This window comes from Schistocerca nitens, chromosome 10 (assembly GCF_023898315.1).
Source record: "Schistocerca nitens isolate TAMUIC-IGC-003100 chromosome 10, iqSchNite1.1, whole genome shotgun sequence".
In the NCBI taxonomy this organism is placed as follows: domain Eukaryota; kingdom Metazoa; phylum Arthropoda; class Insecta; order Orthoptera; family Acrididae; genus Schistocerca; species Schistocerca nitens.
Window position 1 is genome coordinate 111,121,117 of NC_064623.1, and position 25,870 is coordinate 111,146,986.

The 25,870-nt window shown below is 45.6% G+C and overlaps 1 protein-coding gene and 1 non-coding gene across 2 annotated transcripts in view; one reads left to right on the forward strand and one right to left on the reverse strand.

Annotated features, from left to right (window-relative positions):
- The window catches only part of LOC126210316 (gamma-interferon-inducible lysosomal thiol reductase-like), a 79,852-nt gene extending 65,160 nt beyond the window's left edge, over positions 1-14,692 (reverse strand). The window contains exon 1 of the mRNA XM_049939514.1: positions 14,558-14,692. Within this exon, the coding sequence (XP_049795471.1) occupies positions 14,558-14,614 (57 nt within the window). The 5' untranslated portion in view covers positions 14,615-14,692. The remainder of the gene's footprint in view (positions 1-14,557) is intronic.
- A 5,614-nt stretch (positions 14,693-20,306) lies between these two features.
- LOC126210885 (U6 spliceosomal RNA) lies at positions 20,307-20,413 on the forward strand. The gene has a single exon (XR_007540841.1). It is a non-coding gene; the product is annotated as a U6 spliceosomal RNA (small nuclear RNA).
- Positions 20,414-25,870: the final 5,457 nt, after the last annotated feature.

Sequence of the window (25,870 nt, forward strand, 5' to 3'; positions counted from 1 at the left end):
CGAAACCTTTGACAACGTGTCTGGCGGAATGGCTTCACATGCAGATGAGATGTACTGCTTCAGCTGTTCAATTTTTTCTGTATTCTGGCGGTACACCTGGTCTTTCACGTGTCCCCACGGAAAGAAGTCACAGGGGTTCATGTCTGACGAATAGGGAGGCCAATCCACGCCGCCTCCTGTATGTTTCGGATAGCCCAAAGCAATCACACGATCATCGAAATATTCATTCAGGAAATTAAAGACGTCGGCCGTGCGATGTGGCCGGGCACCATCTTGCATAAACCACGAGGTGTTCGCAGTGTCGTCTAAGGCAGTTTGTACCGCCACAAATTCACGAAGAATGTCCAGATAGCGAGATGCGGTAATCGTTTCGGATCTGAAAAATGGGCCAATGATTCCTTTGGAAGAAATGGCGGCTCAGACCAGTACTTTTTGAGGATGCAGAGACGATGGGACTGCAACATGGGGCTTTTCGGTTCCCCATATGCGCCAGTTCTGTTTATTGACGAAGCCGTCCAGGTAAAAATAAGCTTCATCAGTAAACCAAATGCTGCCCACATGCATATCGCCGTCATCAATCCTGTGCACTATATCGTTAGCGAATGTCTCTCGTGCAGCAATGGTAGCGGCGCTGAGGGGTTGCTGCGTTTGAATTTTGTATGGATAGAGGTGTAAACTCTGGCGCATGAGACGATACGTGGACGTTGGCGTCATTTGGACCGCAGCTGCAACACGGCGAACGGAAACCCGAGGCCGCTGTTGGATCACCTGCTGCACTAGCTGCGCGTTGCCCTCTGTGGTTGCCGTACGTGGTCGCCCTACCTTTCCAGCACGTTCATCCGTCACGTTCCCAGTCCGTTGAAATTTTGCAAACAGATCCTTTATTGTATCGCTTTTCGGTCCTTTGGTTACATTAAACCTCCGTTGAAAACTTCGTCTTGTTGCAACAACACTGTGTTCTAGGCGGTGGAATTCCAACACCAGAAAAATCCTCTGTTCTAAGGAATAAACCATGTTGTCCACAGCACACTTGCACGTTGTGAACAGCACACGCTTACAGCAGAAAGACGACGTACAGAATGGCGCACCCACAGACTGCATTGTCTTCTATATCTTTCACATCACTTGCAGCGCCATCTGTTGTTGAAAATCGTAACTACTGTAATTTCGAAAGTTTGTCCGCCTGAAAATGTACTGTTGCCCCAAGCATATTGCAACAAATGGTATATTTCTATCGCTGCTCGTTTAGTTTTTATTGCCGTTTCAAATATACCGGTCATTTTTGAAACACCCTGTAGGAGGGCCCGCAGAGAGGCTTCGCCTTAATGAATGCAGCCCACCTAACACAACTGCCACGCACTTCCTTCTTCATGGCAATTCTCAGGCACATTCTGCAGGGGCAGTGAAGATGCTCCTGCAGCCCTTTCGATGGCAAGTGTTCGATCACCCACAACACAGCCTTAATTGGCTCATCCTGAGTATCATCTCTGTTCACATGAAACGCTGGATACGAAGACAACACCTGGGCGCAAGCTACGCACTATAGACCAGCGTAGAGAATGATCGAGAAGCACCTTCTATGATGATGCTGTTGAAAATTGGGTTTAATGCTCCGACAAATGTCTAAGTTGGAGCAGCGATTATGTAGAGAAGTATGTGGAAAGTGTAGCTAACTCTGCAAAAAAATGTTTCTGATTTTCACTGTGGTTTCCATTTAGCAACCGATCGGAACTTACTTTCTGGACAACCCTCGTATGTGCCTCCATATGAGCCCTAATTTATCTTCGTGGTCCTTACACGGACTGTATGTTGACGGCAATAGAATCGTTCGAGAGTCATCTTCAAATGCCGGCACGCTAAATTTTCTCAGTAGTGTTTCACGAAAAGAACGTCGTCTTCTCCTCAAGGATTCCCAATTGGGTTCACGAAGCATCTCCGTAACACTTTCATGTTGTTCAAACCCACCGGTAGCAAATCTAGCAACCCGCCTTTGAATCGCTTCGATGTCTTCCTTCAATCCGACCTGGTACAGATCCCAAAGACTCGAGCAGTATTCAAGAAGGAGTCGCACCAGCGTCCTACATGCGGTCTCCTTTACAGATGAACTACTGTTTCCCAAAATTCTCCCGATAAACGGAAGTCGACTGTTCACCTTTCCTACAACACTTCTCACATGCTCGTTCCTTTTCATGTCGCTTTGTAACGTCACGCCCATATATTTAAACAACATTAGTAATACTGTAACGGAACATTACAGGTTTGTTCTTCCTTCTCTTTCGCTTTAACTTATTTCCAAATCTAGCGCTAGCTGTCATTTTATCTAAGTCGTCTTCTATCTTCCTACATAACTTCGACACCTTACCGTACAACACAGTCTCGTCAGTAAACAACGGCAGATTGCTGCCCATCCTGTCCGCCAAATCATTTCTGTATACAGACTATAATAGCGGTCCTATCACACTTCCCTGGACCATTCCTGACGATACTTTCGTCTCTGATGAACATTCGCCGTCGAAGACAACATGCTGGGTTCTATTACTTAAGAAGTCTTCGAGCCACTCATATATCTGTGACCTTATTCCATATACTCTCACCTTCTTTAACAGCCTGCAATGTGGCACCTTGTCAAATGCTTTCCCGAAATCTAGAAACATGGACTGTGCCTGTTGCCCTTCATCCATAGCTCGCAGTGTATCTGTGAGAAAAGGACAAGCTGAGTTTAGCAGGAGCGATGCTTTCTAAAGCCATGCTGATTCGTGGACATAAGCGTCTCAGTCTTAAGAAAGTTTATTACATTCGAATTGAGAATATGTTTAAGGACTCTGCAGCAAAATAAATGGCTCTGAGCACTATGGGACTTAACATCTGAGGTCATCAGTTCCCTAGAACTTAGAACTACGTAAACCTAACTAGCCTAAGGAAAACCTAAGGAAATCACACACATCCACGCCCGAGGCAGGATTCGAACCTGCGACCGTAGCGGTCGCGCTGTTTCAGACTGAAGACTCTGCAGCAGTCCGAAGTTAGGGATATTGGTGTATAATGTTGTGGGACCTTTCTTTTACGTTTCTTACACACTGGAATCAGCTGCGCTTTTTTCCAGTCGCTTGGGACTTTGTGCTGGGCGAGAGCTTCACGACAAATCAAAAATGGTTCAAATGGTTCTGAGCACTATGGGGCTTAACATCTGTGGTCATCAGTCCCCTAGAACTTAGAACTACTTAAACCTAACTAACCTAAGGACATCACACACATCCATGCCCGAGGCAGGATTCGAACCTGCGGCCGTGGCAGTCGCGCGGTTCCGGACTGCGCGCCTAGAACCGCTAGACCACCGCGGCCGGCTTCACGACAAATGCTAGGTAAGGGGCGAATGCTGTAGAGTACTCTTTGTAAAATGGGAAAGGAGACGTTGGAGTTCACCGATCTGGACTTAATCCCTGAAGGTGACTGACACAGACTACGAGTCATATAAAACGGTCTGCTGAAGTTGAGTATTGTGTTGTTGAATAAATGAGTGTCTTGCAATTTTAATTTCTAGTAATTTCATTCGTCAACATGGGACGTATTAATGAAGCACTGTGAACCTGACTCTTGTCTCTCTGGAAGACGGACGTGGCCACAGCATATTCATCAAGGACATGTGCAACAACCAGGAGTACTCACTCACCGAGAATGATGAACATACTGTAGTTATTTGGAAAGTAGCTGTCTAACTGAATTTCGAGTGTGTACCAGTAACTCCAGTGAGTATACGTGCCGCTCTATGAACAGAGCTGTTTTCATGATCAAGACGAACTGTCTATAGCATACTGATCATAAAGATGCAGAAGATACAGGAACCACTGGCCACATAGGTCATCGCTCTCATAGCGCAACTGCATAGAAGTGGTAAGTTGAAAATGTGTAGTAGAAATACGATGGTTGCCCAGAAAATAATGCACTACATTTTTTTATTCAAATATTCTTTATTGAACATAATGAGAATTACACACACGAAATAATGGTGTTTTATCTACACACCCTATTTGTCCACATAATCTACATCCCGTTCTATAGCCTTCCTCCAGAGCGAAACAAGGGAGTGTGTGCCGTGACGGTACCAATCCTTGTCCTGGTGGTGGTGAATCACCTCCTCATCGTCCTCAAAATGTCTTCCAAGAATGGCAACCTTTGCTGGCCGAAACAAGTGGAAGTCCGAGGGGGTTAGTGTGACACCCGTGGATGGTCTCCCCGACTGCTGCAAATCGTGGAGCTCCGCCGAACCGCCTTCTGATGACCTCACCCTCCGTGCCCAGCGACTACCTCTACTTCTGTCGCCAGCAGATGCTCCACAGACTTCGAACAAGCGTTTGTGAATATTCCCCACAGTTTCTTTCTCTGCTGGGAGAAATTCAATGACGGCACGTTGCCTGTAACGTACATCACGTACAGACGCCATTTTGAAACTGTCCTGCAGCTACGCTATCTGTCGGAGGTGACGGAAACTTGACGCGCTCACTCAGGAGACTTCAAATAATACATACGTAACGTTTCGCATTCGTAGCGTATTTTTCGGCTGAGAAAAAAAATGCACTGCATTACTTTCTGGACAATCCTCGTAAATGGCAGTTGCATCGCACAGAAATATAACCATAAGAGTTGTAGCAACGTTTCGTGTTATATTAACCTGAAGACCATTTCATTTATGTTTTTGAGAAATCAAAAAGCAATCATTTTCCTCTCCCCTCCTTCTCCCAGAGCGGATTTTCCTCCTTCCCCCCCCCCGCCCCCCCAGAGTCCCTGCACCCTCTCCTGTGTCCCACCCACGTCATTCCCTCCCCAGCCCACCAATCTCTCCACCCCTCCATCCCTCCCTTCTTCCCTTCCCCCTCATCCCCATGCCCCTGGCAGATTCTGTGTTTGCTCATCGTCTTCAGTGTGCTACGTCAGTGTTGTGTTTGGTGCTGTTCTCCTGTGCGTCCAGAGCTGTGATTTTAATTGTGTGCTGCACTTGTACATGGTGTTACTGTCAGTGATCGTTATGTGCTGCGCCATCCGTCGCTACTTAAATGCTCCAGCCACATTTCGCCTTGTGTTCTTTGTCCCAGTGTGAGATTTTTTTTGTGTGCAACACTTTTTTAAGGTTTTTATGTCCATTTTAGAGTCGCCCCCATTTTGTCTGTTCTCTTCCATTATGTTCCCCCTTTTGATGTTTATGTACTCCATATTTTCTCCTTCGTAATTTTAAATGTCTTCTATTGTATAATTAAGGTCTTTCAGCTGAAGAGCAGCGCACATGCTGCTGCCAGCCCGCTCCTAATGGGGAATTGGAGTACAATAAAGAAAAAAAATTCTCTTGGTATACCAAATCAACATGGATTACAAAGTGAGGACCCAGCAAGAAGTCTGTACCTGCCAAGTGAACATTCATCAGTAAGAAATCCGAAGCAAATAATGGCAAATTTTAATTTTTTTTTAAACTGCACTTCTAGCTGGCTGCTTTCAAATTTATAAGCCCTGTAATTATTATACAGCCTCTGAAATGATAGACGAGGAGTAGAAGATGGACCGAAAGAGTGGGACGAGGAGAAAGGGAGAGGATGAGATGAACAGGGAGAGGGCTCGAAGAGATGGACAGAGAAAGGGAATGAAGGTTCCACAAAATTTGTGTGAGTAGACTTGTGCTTAGGGAGCGATTTTAAGTGCAACGGCGACGTAAGACTAATCGCAGGTAAGGCAGTGACGGAATCAGAGAGGGGGAGTAGGTGGACATACAGAAGGGGGATAGATGTAATAGGAAGGGGTTGTAAACGAAAAGAGAGATGGAAGATGATGGATAGAGAGTGTGGGGAGGAAGAGATGCAGAGAGAAAAGGGTGGATTTGATAGAGGAGGAGAACGAGATGGAGAGAGAGAGGGGAGCAGAGATGTATGGGGTGCAGTCCTAATATCCCAATAAACTTTATCTGGGAACATGATTGAATTTAGGATACAGAAGCTGTGACTTTGTTAAGACCCTCCCATTTTTTCTGTATATTTTATGTAAGCTTACGCTACGCTATAGAGCACGTGATTTGAGAAAATTAGTTCCGGGTTCTCTGGACACCGAACGAGGTGTCCCGGAATTAAAAGAGACAATATTCGGTGGGGCTTTTAGTTGAGCTTCAGTACGAGATGTATTAGAAATCAATACATTGAAGAGAACGGTATTAAACTGATGCGCCAAAGAAACTGGTATAGGCACGCGTATTCAAATACAGAGATATATAAATAGGCATAATACATTGTTAGGGTCGGTAACGCCTGTATAAGACAACAAATACCTGGAGCACTTATTAGATCGGTTACTGCTGCTACAGTGGCAGGTTACCAAGATTTAAGTGAGTTTTAACGTGGTGTATAGTAGGTGCACGAGCGATGGGACACAGCATCTCCGAGATAACGATGAAATGGGGAATTTCCCCTTACGACTAATTCACGAGTGTACCGTGAATAACAGGAATTCGGTAAAACACCAAATCTCCAACAATGCTGCGGCCGGAACAAGATTCTGTAAGAATGGGACCAATGGCGACTGAAGAGAATCGTTCAAAGTGCCAGAAGTGCAACCCTTCCGCAAATTGCTGCAGATTTCAATTCTTGGTCATCCACTGGTGTCAACATGTGAACCAAACGAAACCATAATCGATATGGGCTTTCCGAGCCAAAGGCATTCTCGTGTACCCTTGCACGACACGAAGCTTTATGCCTCACCTGGACCCATCTGCACCGACAATGGACTGTTGATGACTGGAAACATGTTGCCTGGTCGGAAGAGTCTCATTTCAATTTGTATTGAACGGATGGACGTGTATGGGTATGGAGACAACCTCATGAATCCACGGACCCTGCATGTCACCTGCGAATTGTTCAAGCTGGTGGAGGCTCTATAATGGTGTGGGTCTTGTGCAAATGGATTGATATGGAAACCCTGGTACGTCTAGATACGACTCTGACAGGTGACACATACCTAAGCATCCTGTCTGATCACCTGCATCCATTCATGTCCATCGTGCATTCCGATAGACTTGGGCAATTCCAGCAGGACAATGACACACTTGACACGTACGGAATTGCTACAGAGTGGCTCCTGGAACACTCTTCTGAGTTTAAACACTTCCCCTGGCCACCAAACTCCCCAGACATACACATTATTGAACATACTTGGGATCCTTTGCTACGTGCTGTTCAGAAGAGATCTCCACCTCTTATGGATAGCCCTGCAGGATTCATGGTGTCAGTTCCCTCCAGCACTACTTCAGACATTAGTCGAGTCCATGCCACGTTGTTTTGCGGCACTTGTGCTTGCTCGCGATATTAGACAGGCGTACCAGTTTCTTTCGTTCATCAGTGTAATAACAGGGTGCGTGGGATATTTTTTCCTTTTTACAGGACGGTCCACGGGAAATAGCAGATTTTCAGTTGGCTACTCTGCTAGTGGTGCGTTTACAATGGCACCTATAACGATTGCCAAACTCCGTCGTCAGAGATCGCACGATAACATCGACCGACAGCTTGTTCAGAATGCGTCCCGTCTCCAGCTTTTTGGCGGGATCAAGGAGGTTAGGTTATTTTAGAATCCATTCCATCAGGTGATTTTAATCTCCTTGGGATAGATGGATAACACGACTACTCTGTGCTTGGAGACGAATTTTAATGGGAAGGAAGAGGGCGTGAAATTGAATGAAATTTGGATTTCGGTGCTGACGAAGACGTCCACCAGTCTTTCACCATGGGAAGACAGCAACATCGGACGACGGCAGTCGACAGCGACCAGTTAAGTTCGCGTATTCAAAACGTGTGACGTCACGCCACTGTACGGAAGGTCGCGGATGTGAAATCCCTTCGACCACGGCATAACATCCCGGAATATTTTATTAATTGCAACATGGCAGTGTCTAACGTAAGTACGTCGCTGAATGATAAACAGCGAGCTCCAATTGAGTATCTAACAGAAGAAAACTTGGTCCACACAAGGAGCACCGTCACCTTCAGCATGACAACACACGAGCGTTGCGACCCGACGTCTTGGATCGACCGTCATCGGTCATCCTCCATATAGTTCTGACTTGGCCCCATCTGTTTCTCGGCCGGCCGCGGTGGTCTCACGGTTCTAGGCGCTCAGTCCGGAGCCGCGTGACTGCTACGGTTGCAGGTTCGAATCCTGCCTCGGGCATGGATGTGTGTGATGTCCTTAGGTTAGTTAGGTTTAAGTAGTTCTAAGTTCTAGGGGACTGATGACCTAAGATGTTAAGTCCCATAGTGCTCAGAGCCATCTGTTTCGCATGTGTTTCCAAAACTTAAAGAGCACCTTCAACACTTCAGTTTGATAGTGATTAAGCAGTACAAGCAGAGGTGAGGTCGTGGCTCTGTCACCAAAGTCAGACATTCTACAGTAACGGTATCTAAAAAATTAATCTCTCGTTGGGAGAAATGAGTTTGCCGCTAGAGGGACTACGTTGAGAAATAAACATGTAGACATGAAGGATAAAGATGTAGAATGCTAAGAAGTTTTTTTTAGAGTTGGCAAAAGTCATGATATATCTCTTAATATCGTGTCGGACCTTCTTTCCCCCGGCGTAGTACAGTAGTTCGACGAGGCATGGACTCAACATGTTGCTAGCATTCTCGTGCAGAAATACTAAAAAATGCTGCATCTATAGCCATCCACAATTTCGAAAGTGTTCCCAGTGCAGGATTTTGTGCATAAAGTGACGTATCGATCATGTCACATAGATGTTCGATGGGATTCACGTCGAGCGATCAAGGTAGCCAGAGCATTCGCTAGAGTTGTCCAAAATGTTCTTCAAACCAATCGCGAACAATTGTGACTCAGTGACAAGGTGCATTGTCATCCATAAAATTACCATCATTTGGGAACGTGAAGTCCATGAATGGCTGAAAATGGTCTCCAAATAGCAGAACATAGCCGTTTCCAGACAATGATCAGTTGGACCAGAGGGCCCATTCCATTCCATATAACACAGGCTGCACCATTATCGAGCCACCACAAGCTCGTACAGTACCTTGTTCATAACTTGGGTCCAGCACTTCGTGGGGTCTGTGCCGCGCACGAAGACCACGAACTGAAATCGGGCCATGTCTGACCAGGCCAATGTTTTCCGGTCGTCAAGGGTCCAAGCGATATGATCCCGAGCCCAGGAGAGACGCTGCAGATGATGTCGTGCTGTTACCAAAGACACTCGCGCCGGTTGTCTGCTGCCATAGCCCATTAACGCCAAATTTCGCCGCGCTGTTCATCGTACGTCCCACGTTGATTTCTGCGGCTAGATCACGCAGTGTTGCTTGTGTGTTAGGACTAACATCTCTACGCAAATGCCGCTGCCCTCGGTCGTTAAGTAAAGGCCGTCGCCCACCGCGTTGTGATGAGAGGTAACGTCTGAAATTTGGTATTGTCGGCGTACTCTTGATACTGTGGATCTCGGAATATCGAATTCTGTTGTGTACATAGTTCCGCATAGTCAGCGTGTACACAACTTTCCCACTAGAGCGCGCCCCGCTAAGCACAACAGCGCAGGCGCAGCGCTCGTCTGTCTCCGCACTACGAGATGGCGCTGTCTTAGAGACGGACCAAATTCTGCTTCCGCCGATCCGCGTATTAATATGTAATGCAGCCAATTAGATTGCTGCTGACGTAGAACCTTTTCTCCTCGCGGATCACACTCGCGCAGTGATACCTGAACGCGCGAGGTATTATAACGAGTGTACAGACCTCCGATCAGTCGTCTGCATCAGTCTGCATTAGTCTGCATTAGTCTGTAGTCAAGTTTGTCTGCGCCTAATAAGATTATCGTATTCCTGTACATAGTCATGAAGAGAAATGTATAGACACTTTGACAAGTATCAGAGATATATGAGAATAAGATTAACGTACCAAGACCAAAGGAACTTCAGATTGTCAATTGTAAATAGCATCCAGAATCAAGTTACGTAAGGTCTATGCCTTGTTTTTATTTTAATAAATGTGGGTGAAAATTAATCAAGTTCTGTTTAAAGTTGGTCACCGTCAATCTGCTACTCTAAGCGTGCAAGTGGCATTTCTATCGTCTGACCTAACAGCAGAAGATAAAAACGCCACAATAAGACCACGAGACATGTTTCTGACAGTCGCCTACTTCGCTAGAGCGACAAGTCAAATAATCTGATGGTGTGTGTACCGAAGGCCTTACAGTACGCACACCACAAATTTCTTTCTTTTTTTTTGGGTCATAAGTCTTCTCACTAGTTTGATGCGGCCCGCCACGAATTCCTCTCCTGTGCCAACCTCTTCAACTCAGAGTAGCACTTGCAACCTACGTCCTCAATTATCTGCTTGATGTATTCCAATCTTTGTCTTCCCTACAGTTTTTGCCGTTAACAGTTTCCTCTAGTACCATGGAAGTCATTCCATCATGTCTTAATAAATGTCCTATCATCCTGTCCCTTCTCCTTATCAGTGTTTTCCACATATTTCTTTCCTCTCCGATTCTGTGCAGAACCTCCTTATTCCTTACCTTATCAGTCCTCCTAATTTTCAACATTCGTTTGTAGCACCACATCTCAATTGCTTAGATTCTCTTCTCTTCCGGTTCTCCCACAGTCCGTGTTTCACTACCATACAATGCTGTACTCCAGACATACGTTCTCAAAAATTTCTTCCTCAAATTAAGACTTACGTTTGATACTAGTAGACTTTTCTTGGCCAGGAATGCCTTTTTGCCTTTGCTAGTCTGCTTTTCATGTCGTCCTTGCTCCGTCCGTCATTGGTTATATTAGAGCTTAGGTAGCTGAATTCCTTAACTTCATCTACTCCGTGACCATCAATTCTGATGTTCACTTGCTGTTCTCATTTCTACTATTTCTTATTACTTTCGCCTTTCTTCGATTTACTCTCAGTCCATATTCTGTACTCATTAGATTGGTCATTCGTTCAGCAGATCATGTAATTCTTCTTCACTTTCACTCAGGACAGCAATGTCATCAGCGAATCGTAACATTGATATCCTTTCACCTCGAATTTTAATTCCATTCCTGAATCTTCTTTTTATTTCCATCATTGCTTCTTCGTACGTTGGACGGTAGGGGGGAAAAACTAAGTCCCTGTAATACTCCGTTGGTCGTCCACTCTTATTATTCCCTCTTGGCTCTTGTACATATTGTATATTACCAATCTCTCCCTACAGTTCCCCTATTTTTCTCACAATGCCGAACACCTTGCACGATTTTACATAGTCGAACGCTTTTTCCAGGTCGACAAATCCTATGCACGTGTCTTGATTTTTCTTTAACTCTGCTCCCATTATTAACCGCAATGTCAGAATTGCCTTTCTCGTGCCTTTACCTTTTCTAAAACCAAACTGATCGTCCTCTAGCTCGTCCTCAATTTTCTTTTACATTCTTCTGTATATTATTTTTGTCAGCATCTTGGATGCATGAGCTGTTAAGCTGATTGTGCGATAATTTTCGCACTTGTCAGCTCTTGCAGTCTTCGGAATTGTGTGGATGATATTTTTCCGAAAATCAGATGGTGTGTCGCCTGACTCATACATTCTATACACCAACGTGAATAGTCGTTTTGTTGCCACTTCCCCCAACCATTTTAGAAATTCGTTACCGATTCCAAAATGCGTCTAGCTCCAACTACCCTTCAGCGTTCAAAGTCTGTTAATTGCCGTCGTGCGGCCACAATCAGGTCGGAAACCTTTTCACATGAATCACTTGAGTACAAATCTACTTCTACATCTACAAGGATACTCTACAAACCACATTTAAGTGCCTGGAAGACGGTTAATCGAACCAGGTACACAAAACTTCTTTACTGTTCCAATCTCGTACAGCACGCGGAAAAAACGAACACCCATATCTCATTTTATTACGGTCATCGTTTCTCCCTATGTAGATCGGCGGCAACAAAATATTTTCGCATTCGGAGGAGAAAGTTGGTGATTAGAATTTCGTGAGAAGATTAAAAAAAAATGGTTCAAATGGCTCTGAGCACTATGGGACTTAACATCTTAGGTCATCAGTCCCCTAGACTTAGAACTACTTAAATCTAACTAACCTAAGCACATCACACACACCCATGCCCGAGGCAGGATTCGAGCCTGCGACCGTAGCAGTCCCGCGGTTCCGGACTGCACCGCCTAGAACCGCACGGCCACCACGGCCGACTGAGAAGATTCCGTCGCAACGAAAAACGCCTTTCTTTTAATGATGTCCACCCCAAATCCTGTATCATTTCAGTGACAGTCTCTCCCCTATTTCGCGATAATACAAAACGTGCTGCCCTTCTTTGAATTTTTTCGACGCACTCCGTCGATGCTATCTGGTAAGACCCCCAAACTGCGCAGCAGTATTCCAAAAGAGGACAGAAGGGGTTGTGTAGGCAGTCTCTTTAGTAAATGTAATGACGGCCCCATCAATGTTCTGCCCATATACACTTGTGTACGCGATAGTACCGCCATCTGCATCTGTGAATATAACTGTCCCATGACTATTGTCATCTGAGTGTGTTAAAAGCGTTAAGAATTTTCACAAAAAAATCGAAGACGCTACTTTTCAGCTCGCCCTCGTACTGATGCATGTTTGAAAGAGTCGTACTAATGCATGGTAAGTCACCTGACACAACAGACGTACAACAGAGCACAACAATGAGCCTTGGCGCGGCTCGCGCCAGCGTTCTCGCACTTACAATGGCATCGCTGCCATCGATTATAGGGTCACCATCTTTGTCTTCCGCGATTCAGGCCGGTGGTCGGGTGGTTAACGGAGAGAGAGAGAAAAGAGAGAGCGGAGTGGATATTCGCAGGGTCCGAGGTGGCTTGTTGACGTTTACCGTGAGGCCTGTGGTACGACGCCTGTACGCTATGGGCAGGGTCAGCGAGAGATTCCGGCAGTGACTTGATGGGACCTCGGGTTTGGTATCGCGGTGGTCCACTGTTTTGGGGCTTTTCTGCTGCGAGTGCATGTATAGGTTCTTGTTACTGGCCACTAAAATTGAGATGTGTCTATGGCGTGATGCTCGCTGCTGTTGCATGTGAAAACGCTTCGTCTGCCCTGTGTCTGTGCAGGAAATTATGTGAAGTAAATAGCTGATACCACGGCGACGTCTTGCGCTCACGCGTTGTTGAATAAATTTCGGAATTACCGAATGGTGAAGATATCCCACGTGTAAAGCAAATGAAGCCATTTGCGCCATACTAAGGTACTGTTTTATTCTGCTTAAATCTGTGTCAGTTATATGTGCATTTATATGCCCTTCTTTAGTTGCAGAAGTTGTAGAAGTGTGTAAACAGAGAGCTATGTGGAAAGGGATGTAAAGTTGAAACCCTTCCAATAAGTGTATACACTCGAACTCTGTAATATTATAGGTGCCTTTCCATACCAGCACCTACCTCGGGTAATAAGTGTTATTCGGAGGTTGTCATGGTACTGTAAGTAATTATTATACACAAAATTGTTTATTCTGATTATACTGTATGGAGATCAAGGTCGGTTGTGTGCCGCTGTAAATTACTATTTTCTCCTCTGTGTGACAGCCTAGCATTTTCAGTGGCTTCAATCATTATTCCTGTCATATTTCGAGTTTTGTATTCCCAGGTTTGCTTAAGCTGACACTGGTGAGTTGTAAGACCTATAAACAGGCAAGTCAAACTGTATTCTATGAGCGCAAGACGATATTCTATTACGTGGTGCTGGCCGGAGTGGCCGAGCGATTCTGGGCGCTGCAGTCTGGAACCGCGCGCCCGTACGGTCGCAGGCTCGAATCCTGCCTCGGGCATGGATGTATGTGATGTCCTTAGGTTAGTTAGGTTTAATTAGTTCTAAGCTCTAGGCGACTGATGACCTCAGCAGTTAAGTCGCATAGTGCTCAGAGCCATTTGCACCATTTGTCAGTAAAATGTTAAGTGTTAGCGAGGTCCGAATTGGGACGTTGTATTCTCCTCTTGTGGAAACAAATTTAAGTGATTTTATTCCTTTTTTAAGTAGCCTTTAGATGCGTACACTTTGCCTCCATGTTTGGTGTTTTTATGGCTCCCACGTTAATTAAAATAACAATAAAGGTAAATTTGGCAACAGAGGGTTTCGTGTATTTATTAGTTCAAATGGTTCAAATGGCTCTGAGCACTATGGGACTCAACTGCTGAGGTTATTAGTCCCCTAGAACTTAGAACTAGTTAAACCTAACTAACCTAAGGACATCACAAACATCCATGCCCGAGGCAGGATTCGAACCTGCGACCGTAGCGGTCTTGCGGTTCCAGACTGCAGCGCCTTTAACCGCACGGCCACTTCGGCCGGCATTTATTAGTTGCTAAGTGGATCCTAAGTTAAGTGAGGGAACACTACCAAACATGAAAACGAGTTTTGCAAGAATATGGCACTTGCACAGTTTTGCAGGTCCACTCTTCAGTTATCTGTAAGCTGTATTGGTGTAAATATAGGCTGAACCTCGTAATAACGAAATGAAGATGCACTTCGTAGTTTGGGCCATCTTGTATGTAGTTAACCCCGCGCAGCAGCTCGGCCATACTTACCCGCGCATTCCACACGAGGCTGACGCAGCTCAGAAACAAGTACGCTTGCACCAGCATCTCAGCGCTACTGCAGAGTCCTAACTGCGCCGCGAGCTGGTCGGCAGTGTCGGGGTGCCGTCACACGTTGTTCCATCCAGCTGACCTCTGAGCCCGCCGGCCTGATTTAATCTAGCGGCAACGACCTCTTATTGTTTATGTCCGGCAGTGAGTGTGTACCGTCTCCAGCGGCGATAAGATTACACGCACGTGGCCACGCAAATTGCATCGTAGACTTCCTCGCTGCGCGCTGAGTCACGGGTTTCGTTCGGATAATTGGACTACTGACATCAGAGGCTATTTGCGAAATGAATCGTCGCCTTACTATGTCGGATGCCACTCGCACCAAGCCAGAGCTCCCATGCGATTGTTTGCAGGGGAGGATAGGGGCTAGATCTGGGTGTATGGAGTATTTTTAATATTTTGGAAGACGAAGGGCGACTTCTAAGTAGCCATAAAAAGCTCCATGTCCGACCCTGTTAAACACTTACATAATACAGACTTTTAAATCATTTTATTGAAAGAAAAACATTCACTCGTGGCCGACAATGGCACAAATGTGCCTCTCATTGTTGGTCACAATTACGCAACAAACAGTGCCCAATTTCACTGCCCGAAATCCACAAGTGCAACCCTTAGCTCGCGAGGTGACTTTTCTGTAACGTATACCACGAGATGGCGTCTCTTGGACCCCTATTTTTAAACCGAGATTTAAGGTTCAAATGGCTCTGAGCACTATGGGACTTAACATCTGAGGTCATCAGTCCCGTAGAACTTAGAACTACTTAAACCTAACTAACCTAAGGACATCAAACACATCCATGCCCGAGGCAGGATTCGAACCTGCGACCGTAGCAGTCGCGCGGCTCCAGACTGTAGCGCCTAGAACCGCTCGTCCACCCCGGCCGGCGAGATTTAAGGCGAAAATCATATGAAATTTTTTATTTATGCTATATAACATTTATTTTCATAATAATTTAAGTGTTGTTTAAATGCTTTCAGTTAATTTTATTGCATTAAACAAAGCCTGCAGCAGTTTATGATTTATCACACAAAAGCACTTAGTTTTGAGTGGTTATTTTAAATAGTACACATAAATGGGCTGTTAGAGTACTGAATTTTTCATTATGAAAAATTATACAATCTCTGTAGCAAATAAATTTCCATATAGAACTCAATTCCAGGGTTTAAATTTGCGCATAAAGATTACACCCGACAGCTACAAAAAGAAACTCTGTCAAATTCACATGGATTGCTGGTAACTATATTTGTCTTATCGCCACTCAGAACACATTCAGTTTTAACAGACACTTCAAGTATTTCATTGAAGAAACAGACAGATCCCCATCACAACTTTCCTGAAGTTCTTCCTCTGAATGCCGGCCGTGGTCGTCTAGGGGTTCTAGGCGCTCAGTCCGGAAACGCGCGACTGCTACGATCGCAGGTTCGAATCCTGCCTCGGGCATGGATGTGTGTGATGTCCTTAGGTTAGTTAGGTTTAAGTGGTTCTAAGTTCTGGGGGACTGATGACCACAGATGTTAAGTCCCATAGTGCTCAGAGCCATTTGAACCATTTTTTTTTCTTCCTCTGAATGATACTCTTGTTTGGTAGCAGAACTGTGATCACTGGCTAATGTGAAATCTTCGTCTTGTTCGTTTGTTTCTTGATCTATATCACTGACACCTTCCTCCATAGACCGACTAACAATTTCATGCCGGCCAATGTGGCCGAGCGGTTCTAGGCGCTTCAGTCCGGAACCGCGCTGCTCCTACGGTCGCAGGTTCGAATCCTGCCTCGGGCATGGATGGTGTGTGCTGTCCTTAGGTTAGTTAGGTTTACGTAGTTCTAAGTCTAGAGGACTGATGACCTCAGATGTTAAGTCCCATAGTGCTCAGAGCCATTTGAACCATTTTGAGCCATTTGAACAATTTCATCAAACTCGGGAAAATTTAAAACAGACACATACGTGTGAACACAGTGTGAGCTGTACAGTACCGAACTGAAGAAAGCAGGTACGTAGTTCACGAGGCGCGGTGTAGGAGACTCCAACACCTATCAATAACACGTGTCAACAGTAAACACAGAAGGCGATAACGCAACCGACAACAAAATGTCGTAGGTTTGTTAATTCAAGGAGGGTAGAGGGAGTATAGAAGCATTCTACCAAAACTGACTTGGAGAGTGAGTTCGAACATTTTCGAGCGGTTTGAGAGTCCACACCTCGTGAGTTAAGGGTTAAAGGCAATGTTGCCAAGTTAGTGGTTTTCCCACTACATCTGATGGTTTTGAGTACTTGTTTAGGGTACAGATTTTGCATCTAGTGACTAGGAACTATTGTGGATTTTAAAATTATTTTGGTGGTTTTACTCTAAAATTAATTTAAAAAAATCACTTGATCCATTCATCATACATCAGAGAGAGTATTTAATTTACTACCGTCTAGTAGCTCATAAATTTATATCATCACAATATTTCTAATAAACGGTATTCCGTCTTCGTTCCCGTATTGCTATGTGCCCTTACTGTTATGCGCTCTAGTATTAATAAATCAGCAACTGCATGCTTAATGCAGACCTTTAGTGTCGATGTTGATGTGGTGCTTTTTACATCAGTGGATATTGTTTTAATACTAAACATGGGCAAAGTAGGCCTAAAGGCGCAGCACACCCATATATTTCGTGCTGAATGGTTATGCGATGGTAAATTAGCAGACTGTCTAGAAGGAATTCAAAGCGATGACACAAGGGCATATTGTAAATTTTTTCATAATACATTATGTGATCAAAAGTATCCGGACACATGACTGAAAATGACTTACAAGTTCGTGGCGCTCTCCATCGGTAATGCTGGAGTTCAGTATGGTGTTCTCCCATCAGGTGCCTGGAGGTTTCTTGGGGAATGGCAGCTCATTCTTCACTGAGTGCTGCAATGAGGAGGATGTCGGCGTTCCAAAACATCCCAAAGGTGTTCTATAGGATTCAGGTCAGGACTCTGTGCAGGCCAGTCCATTACAGGGATGTTATTGTCATGTAACAACTCCGCCACAGGCCGTGCTTTATGAACAGGTGCTCGATCATGTTGAAAGATGCAGTCGCCATCCCCGAATTGCTCTTCAACAGTGAGAATCAAGAAGGTGCTTAACACATCAATGTAGGCCTGGGCTGTGATAGTGCCATGCAAAACAACAAGAGGTGAAAAACAAGACCACACCATAACACCACCGCCTCCGAATTTTACTGTTGGCACTAAACACGCTGGAGCCGGCCGCGGTGGTCTAGCGGTTCTAGGCGCTCAGTCAGGAACCGCGCGACTGCTACGGTCGCAGGTTCGAATCCTGCCTCGGGCATGGATGCGTGTGATGTCCTTAGGTTAGTTAGGTTTAAGTAGTTCTACGTTCTAGGGGACTTGAGACCACAGGTGTTGAGTCCCATAGTGCTCAGAGCCATTTGAACCATTTTTTTGAACACGCTGGCAGTTGACCTTTACTGGGCGTTCGCCATACCCACACCCTGCCATCGGGTAGCCACATTGTGTACCGTGATTCGTCACACCACACAACGTTTCTCCACTGTTCAATCGTCCAATGTTTACGGTCTTACATCAAGCGAGGCGTCGTTCGGCATTTACGGCCGCGATGTGTGGCTTATGAGCAGCCGCTCGACCATGAAATCTATGTTTTCTCATCTCCCGCCTAACTGTCGTAGTACTTGTAGTGGATCATGATGCAGTTTGGAATTCCTGTATGATGGTCTGGATAGATGCCTGCCTATTACACGTCATTTCTCTTCATTCGATCCTGGTTGTTGCTTTCTGCGAGATTCCTGCGAGCAACAATATGTGTGCATTGAAGTCGGCTAGAATTACAGCCGTTTGCTTGGATGGGGTTTAACTTAATTTAATTCACTCCTTCATTAGTGAAGTGCACCAGCGGTATCTTATGCCTTGTGGCCGTTAACGTTCCGGTTACCTGGGCGTTGACGTAACTTTTGGCAGTGTATTTTCCTCACCGTGTTGTTGCTGTCCAGCACGGCGGGTAGTTCGACAGCTGAGGTGTGTTGGTAGTTTTGGGCGTTTATTCTAACTTGGCTGCATTGGGCACCAGTGTCCAGAACGTTAAACTATTGACGTCTTGTTGTCGTTTTGCTCGTCGGGTGGAGCAGAACTGATTTGCTTGTTTGGTTTGTCGGCTGGCTCTCGGTTGGGTTGCCTTCCGATTAAGAGGTTGTCGGTCTGGCTGCCTGTCTCACCTAAACGTGCGTTAGTGTTACTTCCCAGGTCGACCCTTGGAACCTTCTGAGCTCCGCTCCTTGTGTTTTACATAGTGATTTCCTTTTACTCTTAAGTACTTTGTGTGGCCTTCAGCCGAGTTCTAGCTGACTAAAATTGTAAGCTTTTTTTCTCTTTAGGCCTTAAACCGTGAAATTGTTTTCTCCATGGTGTGTGGCCTTCAATCGAGTTTTAAACTTTCTTAAGCTGAAAATTTAAAATTTGCTCTTGCCGTTAAGTCATAACATTGTTATTTTTTGGGTCATGAGGCCTTCAGCCGAGTTTACATGAAATGTTTTAAGCTAAGGCCCTCAGCCTGTTAAATAGAAAGCCCTTCTCCCTAGGCTTTAAGCCGTTAAATTGTTTAGTTGATATGAGGCCTTCAGCCGGGTTTCAGCCTATTTAGAATTAACATTGAAAATCTTTGTTTTGGCCTTATTTTTATTCAAGTAAAAAATTTTTTTGACAGAAGTGAAAATTCCAGAAGAAGTCCTGGACCTCAATTGCGTGCTTAGGCCTTGGGCCCTGGATTTTCGTATGTGGCTTTCAGCCGATTTAAATCAAATCAAAGGAGATCTTTCGTTAAAATCTTGAGAGTTTGTAATGCATTGCTTATGTTAGTGTGTGTTTTAAGTAACAAACTTAATATATTGAGTGTAACTGACAGCAACTTATTTTGGCCCCTTTCCACAAATGTAACCTCACCCGCTCTGTCCTGCTAGTCCAGGGATTTCAGTCGATGATATGCGGTACCTGGCAGTAGATGGCAGCACAATGCTCCTAATATGAAAAACTTATGTTTTTGGGGGTGTCCGGATACTTTTGATCACATAGTGTACTTTGTCAGCGCATTATGCCGACATAAAAAAAGACACGGCAGCAGCAGTACCACTTTCTAGCCGAAGATAAACTAAAATACTTTCCATAACTGTGAAATTGCCCTGCAACGAGCTACCAGAGACCCCTGGTCCCTTACACAAAAATTTTGTCAATGGAGTTCTGGTTCACCCTGTATAATGTATAATGTCCTTTTCGTTAGAATTACAACACATCTTGTGTAAATTACATGTACGACACCGTTATCTGCGGGTATAGACCATATTTTATTTTAGAGCATGCTTCCTCGAGTAGAGGAGGTACAATTTTTAAAATTCGTTCTTGTAATTAAGTTCTAATTTTTTCCACTGCATTTTCTGAAGATCTTCTAGTAAGTAAAAGAAATTGTAATCACTTCCAGCATCTACAGTCCTTTTCTCAGCACACCATGTAATGCCCAGCCCGGTGGGGAGGGGGGAGGTAAGGGAGGGGGAACTCACTGCTCTTCTACTTGCCGCAGTTGGGAGGGAGGGATTATGGGACCTCTCCTCGACCTAATCTGGGTGCAAATTCCGCTGCGTGCATATTACAGGACACCGTGGCAAAGCGCACTTTGCTTCTCGGTTGATGATACTCGCTTCGGCGGTACATACACTAAAATTGGAACGATACAGGGAAGATTAGCATGGCCCCTGCGCAAGGATGACACGCAAAATCGTGAAGCGTTCCACATTTTTCGACAAGTGCGAAGCCATTCTGTTCACCACAAGACCGAAACTACTGAGCAAACATCAACACTGCAACCCAATAACACCACATGCACGCCCAATACGTTTCCGTGAGAAGGTCAAATACCTCGGTGTCTGGCTGGACCGGAAACTACTCTGGAGGGGGGGGGGGGGGCTCAAACAACTCTACCCTATGCTTAACAGGCGTAGCACACTGAATAGGAGGGCGTCCAGGTCCATGTACACCACACTTATTTGACCTCTGATGACGTATGCTGCTCCGGTCCGGGGATACGCCGCGCCAACACGCCTGCGCCGTCTGCAGCTCATACAGAACAAAGTACTCAGAATCATAAGCAACGCTCCGCGTTACACACGCACCGCGGATCCTCACCGGGAATATCGGCTAGATACCCTCTTGCAGGTATTCCAAAAACTTTCCACACGATTGTACAATAACACGAGACACTAGCGCAACCCGTTTATCCCTTCTCTGGGTGACTACGACCACAACCATAGATGGAAACATAATAGACCAAAGACACTATTAGCAAGAAACTCAACATCTATGGTCCACAGCACGCTACTACAACAGTACTGGCGAGCCCCTGCAACACAACTACCACTGACAACCCCAGATGCTCGACCCGCCGAAAAACAGGCAATCGCAGGGAAGCCGTACTGTAGACAACATGCAAACCAGCCACATACACCCCCTACACTGTGAGCTGACCTATGGCCGATCGCCACTAATGTATGACGAACTCGGACTGTTACAGGGACGCAGCCGCTGCAGCAAGCCCTACAACGACCACCTGCAACGACAAAGGTAACGATGCACGATACGTTGCACTAACATAACCAAACCTTGCCTGCACTGTCGCAGCTAGCAAGCCTGTACTGCCCTTACTACCCGTCCTATTGTCGCAGAGGTTTTTTTCCTTGGCACTTTTTTCCCTCTGCCCTTACAAACCGCTACCCTTCGATCGCTTTCGTCCACTTTCTGTCTCCTGATGGACCATGTCAATGAGTAATCCTACGCAGAGACGCATGGACAACATCACAGCCCGCATCCTGTGACTCCTGATTCGAAAACTAACATTATATACGGAGGTGACAGTAGAACATTTGGTTTGGTCACCACGTCGGTGTGGGCGTGGACGGGCCTCATCCTTACTCGGTTGAGGATCCATGGCGCGCACAGCCTGATATAGATGGGCAGAGTTTCGATTAGGTTTTAATCCGGGAAGTTTGCTGGCCAGGGGAGTACGGTAAACTCATACAGGTGCTCTTCGAACCACAGACATTCACTGCAAGCTGTGTGACACACATTGTCATGCTGATAGATACCTTTGTGCCAACAAAAAATAATCTGCATAGTGTTGATCCACTGTACCTTCCAGAATGACGAGATCACCCAGAGAATGACATGAAATCATTCCCCAGACCATAAGGCTCCCTCCGCCGGCCTGGACAGTTCTGACGATTGTTGCAGGTTGTTTACTTTCAAATGTTTCACGCCAACAGCCATCTGTCTGATGGAGGACAGCCGACTGGAGTGGCCGAGCGGTTCTAGGCGCTACAGTCTGGAGCCGCGCGACCGCTACGGAAGCAGGTTCGAATCCTGCCTCGGGCATGGATGTGTGTGATGTCCTTAGGTTAGTTAGGTTTAAGTAGTTCTAAGTTCTAGGGGACTCATGACCTTAGAAGTTAAGTCCCATAGTGCTCGGAGCCATTTGAACCATTTTTTTGATGGAGCACAAAATGTGATTTATCTGAAAAGGACATGTGTCGCCACTCGGTGGGCGTGCAGTTGCAGTAATGGCTCGTAAATTCCAACCTTCGTCGCCGGTGAACAGCAGTCAGCATGGGTCCATGATCCAGGCGCCTTCTGCGGAGGTCCACAATCGTTGAGGCCGTTGATACCCATTGGTTAATCTGGATGGTCAGGTGCGCGACAGCTGCGTGTCTGCTTGCCCATACGCATGTCCGCAGCGGTCGTTCACCCCAGTTATCCATGGCCTGTGGCGCATCACAGTTGCATTGGCGAAAGCTTTTTGATTTGCGCCATTTTGCAATGCGCGATATACTTCAAGCCTGGCAGCACTTGAACAGTTTACAAGCTCAGCCTCTTTCAAAATGCTTCCACTCCTGTCGCGAAAGCCAGTGATCGCATTGAAACGGTACAGTAGTTTCCGCTCTATAAGCAGCATGTTTCGATGCTCGCTCGCACCGGGAAATAGAGAAAGAGGCGGCTCCGCAGCCAATTTTATTACACGACGCGGCCGGCCGCGGGTGCAACAGAACCCATGTGGACGGGTGGAAAGAAATGTGTCAGGCTTCATAATACGTATTTATATGTGTCGTGTATTATGCATTTCTTGTACGTGAATCTGCACATGAGCTTTCCTAATCCTCCTCACACCTTTCCGTAAAGCGTGGCCAAATATTTGTTGGGAAGTAGTTCTGTAGTACAGTAGTGCCAACCTTACTCCTGGCTATGGGATCAGAGAGACAGCACAGGCAGGTAAAAGTCAAAGACTTTCCAGTGTCACAAGATTTGGAGTGGAGAGATTGGTCACGGCCAAGTGGTTCGACCACCCCCTCCACCGAGGCCCAGGAAGACCTCCGGGTAACCGCCATATTCTAGGGGTGTTACAGAAGACGGGTAAGTGAGCAGACGTGCCCTCAGTGCGTCTGTCTCAATGTTCACGCATGGAAGAGAGGTATTTGAATATTTGTACTAATTCTTTTATTTCCAGCTTCGGATTGTGTAAAGAAATGAATGATCTCGTTTATTTAGGAAATTTGACCCCCGTGTTAATGTATCTGATCCCCAGTTTGCCTGTTATCCTCCTCACGTAGTGGATGTCCTATGTAAAATATTGGGAGGCTTCCTTGGTATACATTTGGCCAACGCAATTCCGTCTTGCCCGTAGAAATGTGCGTGCAGATTAGTATATAATATACTCGAGCTATAAGATGTAAAATTGTAACATCTGTAAACTGAAACAATTGCTGCTATCGCTGTAATGTCGAGTGATAATGTTCAAAATAAATAGGTAATCAACTGTCATCAATCTTTAACATACTTTAAAAATCACAAAGAAGTCAAGTTGAAGGAATTTATTTAAAATAAAAGCTATAGAATGCAGGGACCCACACATCAGCGTGTGAGTCCTCCAGCCCCTTGCCCAATATTGTACAGAAAGGGCACGCTCTCTAGGTAGCGCTCTCAAGCTCCCCTCCCCAGTTATCAGTTGCGCAATTTTGATTCAGGGCTTGATCGCATCAACTTTCATCTGGCGTCGATAGGCAAGGAGGTATGATGGTAAACTTTCAGCATCCTTTTGGACATCAAATAAATCACTCCGTTTGGGCATTCTGACAACCACTGCACTGGTGTCAACTTGCCTTCACTGCACTGTTTTCCACGTCCCCTCGACACAGCTAGTGCTGCCACCTGCCGTCTGTGGGTGGTTGTTGCACGTTGACGTCGAATGTAGGGGGTGGTCACATTAGGGTGACAGGACTGTGTAAGTCGAAACAATGGAGCTGAGTGAGCCGTGTTGTGGCTCGTGTTGGTGCCGCTGGTAGGTTGGCATCATGTAATAGGGATAGTGGCGTCTCGTTTTATTCTTGTGTTTACTGGCGCCACTATGTTTGCTATCATTGTCTGTCTGAGAGTGGCAGCAGCAGCGGCTATCGGTACCTAGTACCGTGGTACTATCTTTAGAAGGACGACAAGTGTTTTCCAGGTCGGAGTGTGTCGGGCAGTTTGGTTGGGATGGAGCAGCAGTGAGGTCCAACAGCGCGATGACACGCCAGGACCGCTGGCGGCACGCAGGCACTGCCGGATCGAGGGGCTGTAGTTGTGAGGGCGACCACCTCGTTCTTCACCGGACCCAGGACGTTTGAGTTGCGGGAACATTAACCCAGTAGTGGAACCTCCACTATTTTGAGATCACGCCGTTTGCTCGCGCGAAGCTGCTTGCAGTGTCGCTGAGACGAAGAGCAACGAGTGGAGTGTTTGAAGTTGGCGAAATTAATTAGCTGTTCTGGTTGGTTGGTTGGTTGTTTGGGGGAAGAGACCAAACAGCGAGGTCATCGGTCTCATAGGATTAGGGAAGGATGGGGAAGGAAGTCGGCCGTGCCCTTTCAAAGGAACCATCCCGGCATTTGCCTGGAGCGATTTAGGGAAATCACGGAAAACCTAAATCAGGATGGCCGGACGCGGGATTGAACCGTCGTCCTTCCGAATGCGAGTCCAGTGAATTAGCTGTTCTCCACCTTTTATTATTAATCACTGAATTCCTTGTGTTTATCGATGAAGTTCAACCAGCGGTATTTTTCTGCCTAGTGGCCGCTAACGCCCCAGTTATCTGCCCTGAAGGTTTGCGTATTTTCGCAGCAATGTACCTCTCCTCGCCTTGCTGTCCGGCAAGATGTGTAGTTCTGCAGCCTGCTTGATTGTTGTTCGAATATTTGTTTCTTTTGGACTACTTTGGTCGTAGTGAGTCCTTCTGCTTTTGGATGTTCTAACGCCAGATTCAGAAGACGCAGTGCTGTCCGCCACTTCCACCTTGCCTGGGTTATTCCATCGTTGTGTTGGTTATCGGACATTAGGTAGATGTTGCAAGAGTGTTGGCCAGCATTTATACTGTCTCATCGTTTACGAAATTGAGCGACTTTCCCAGGTCTTGATTTGATCAGATTGTGATGATTGTCAATAAAGGCTTCAGCTGTGAATGCAATTTTGTCTTAGGAATTTTTGATTAGATATTGTCTCTTAACAGGTTTGTCCTTTTTATAAAATTTTAGTAAGAAATTGCTATCTAGACCGTCAGCCGTCAAATTGTTTTGAGTAATTACTATTGGGGCCTTCAGCCGACAAATAATTTTGAATCCTGGTCAATAAGGCCTTCAGCAGTGGGTGCAATTTGTCTTAAGAAATTTTAATTTGATATTGTCTCTTAACAGTAAAATTTGACACTTGTTCCTTATTGTCAACCTTACATGCAAGTGGTTCCAAATAGAATAAACGTGATTAAAAAAAAAACTGAGCAATCAACGGTGACCGAGTAAGTCCCCGTCCACACCGAAATCTGCTTTTTCTCTAAGGAAACACATCTCAATGAGTGTTTGGAGTAAATGTGAATCGTTAAGTGTAGAAGATAAAATAAGAGTGCTTGATACAAACTAAGACGGTTTGGCACGGCAGAGTCGACTTTTCATGGCATTAATAAAAGTCACGACAAAAGTTCTGACTTTGTACTAAAACAAGTGAAACTATAAAGGGACTACTCGACCAAAAGTGACCACCACTGAAACACTGCGTACACCTAGTGCAGACGACAACACTCTGCTGTAGTCCCTGTAAGAGAAGTCGAACGCCAGGCTGCAGTGGAAAGATTTACAGATAAATTAGACCAAACGGGTCTCTAATGAATCTAAAATCTTGTAATA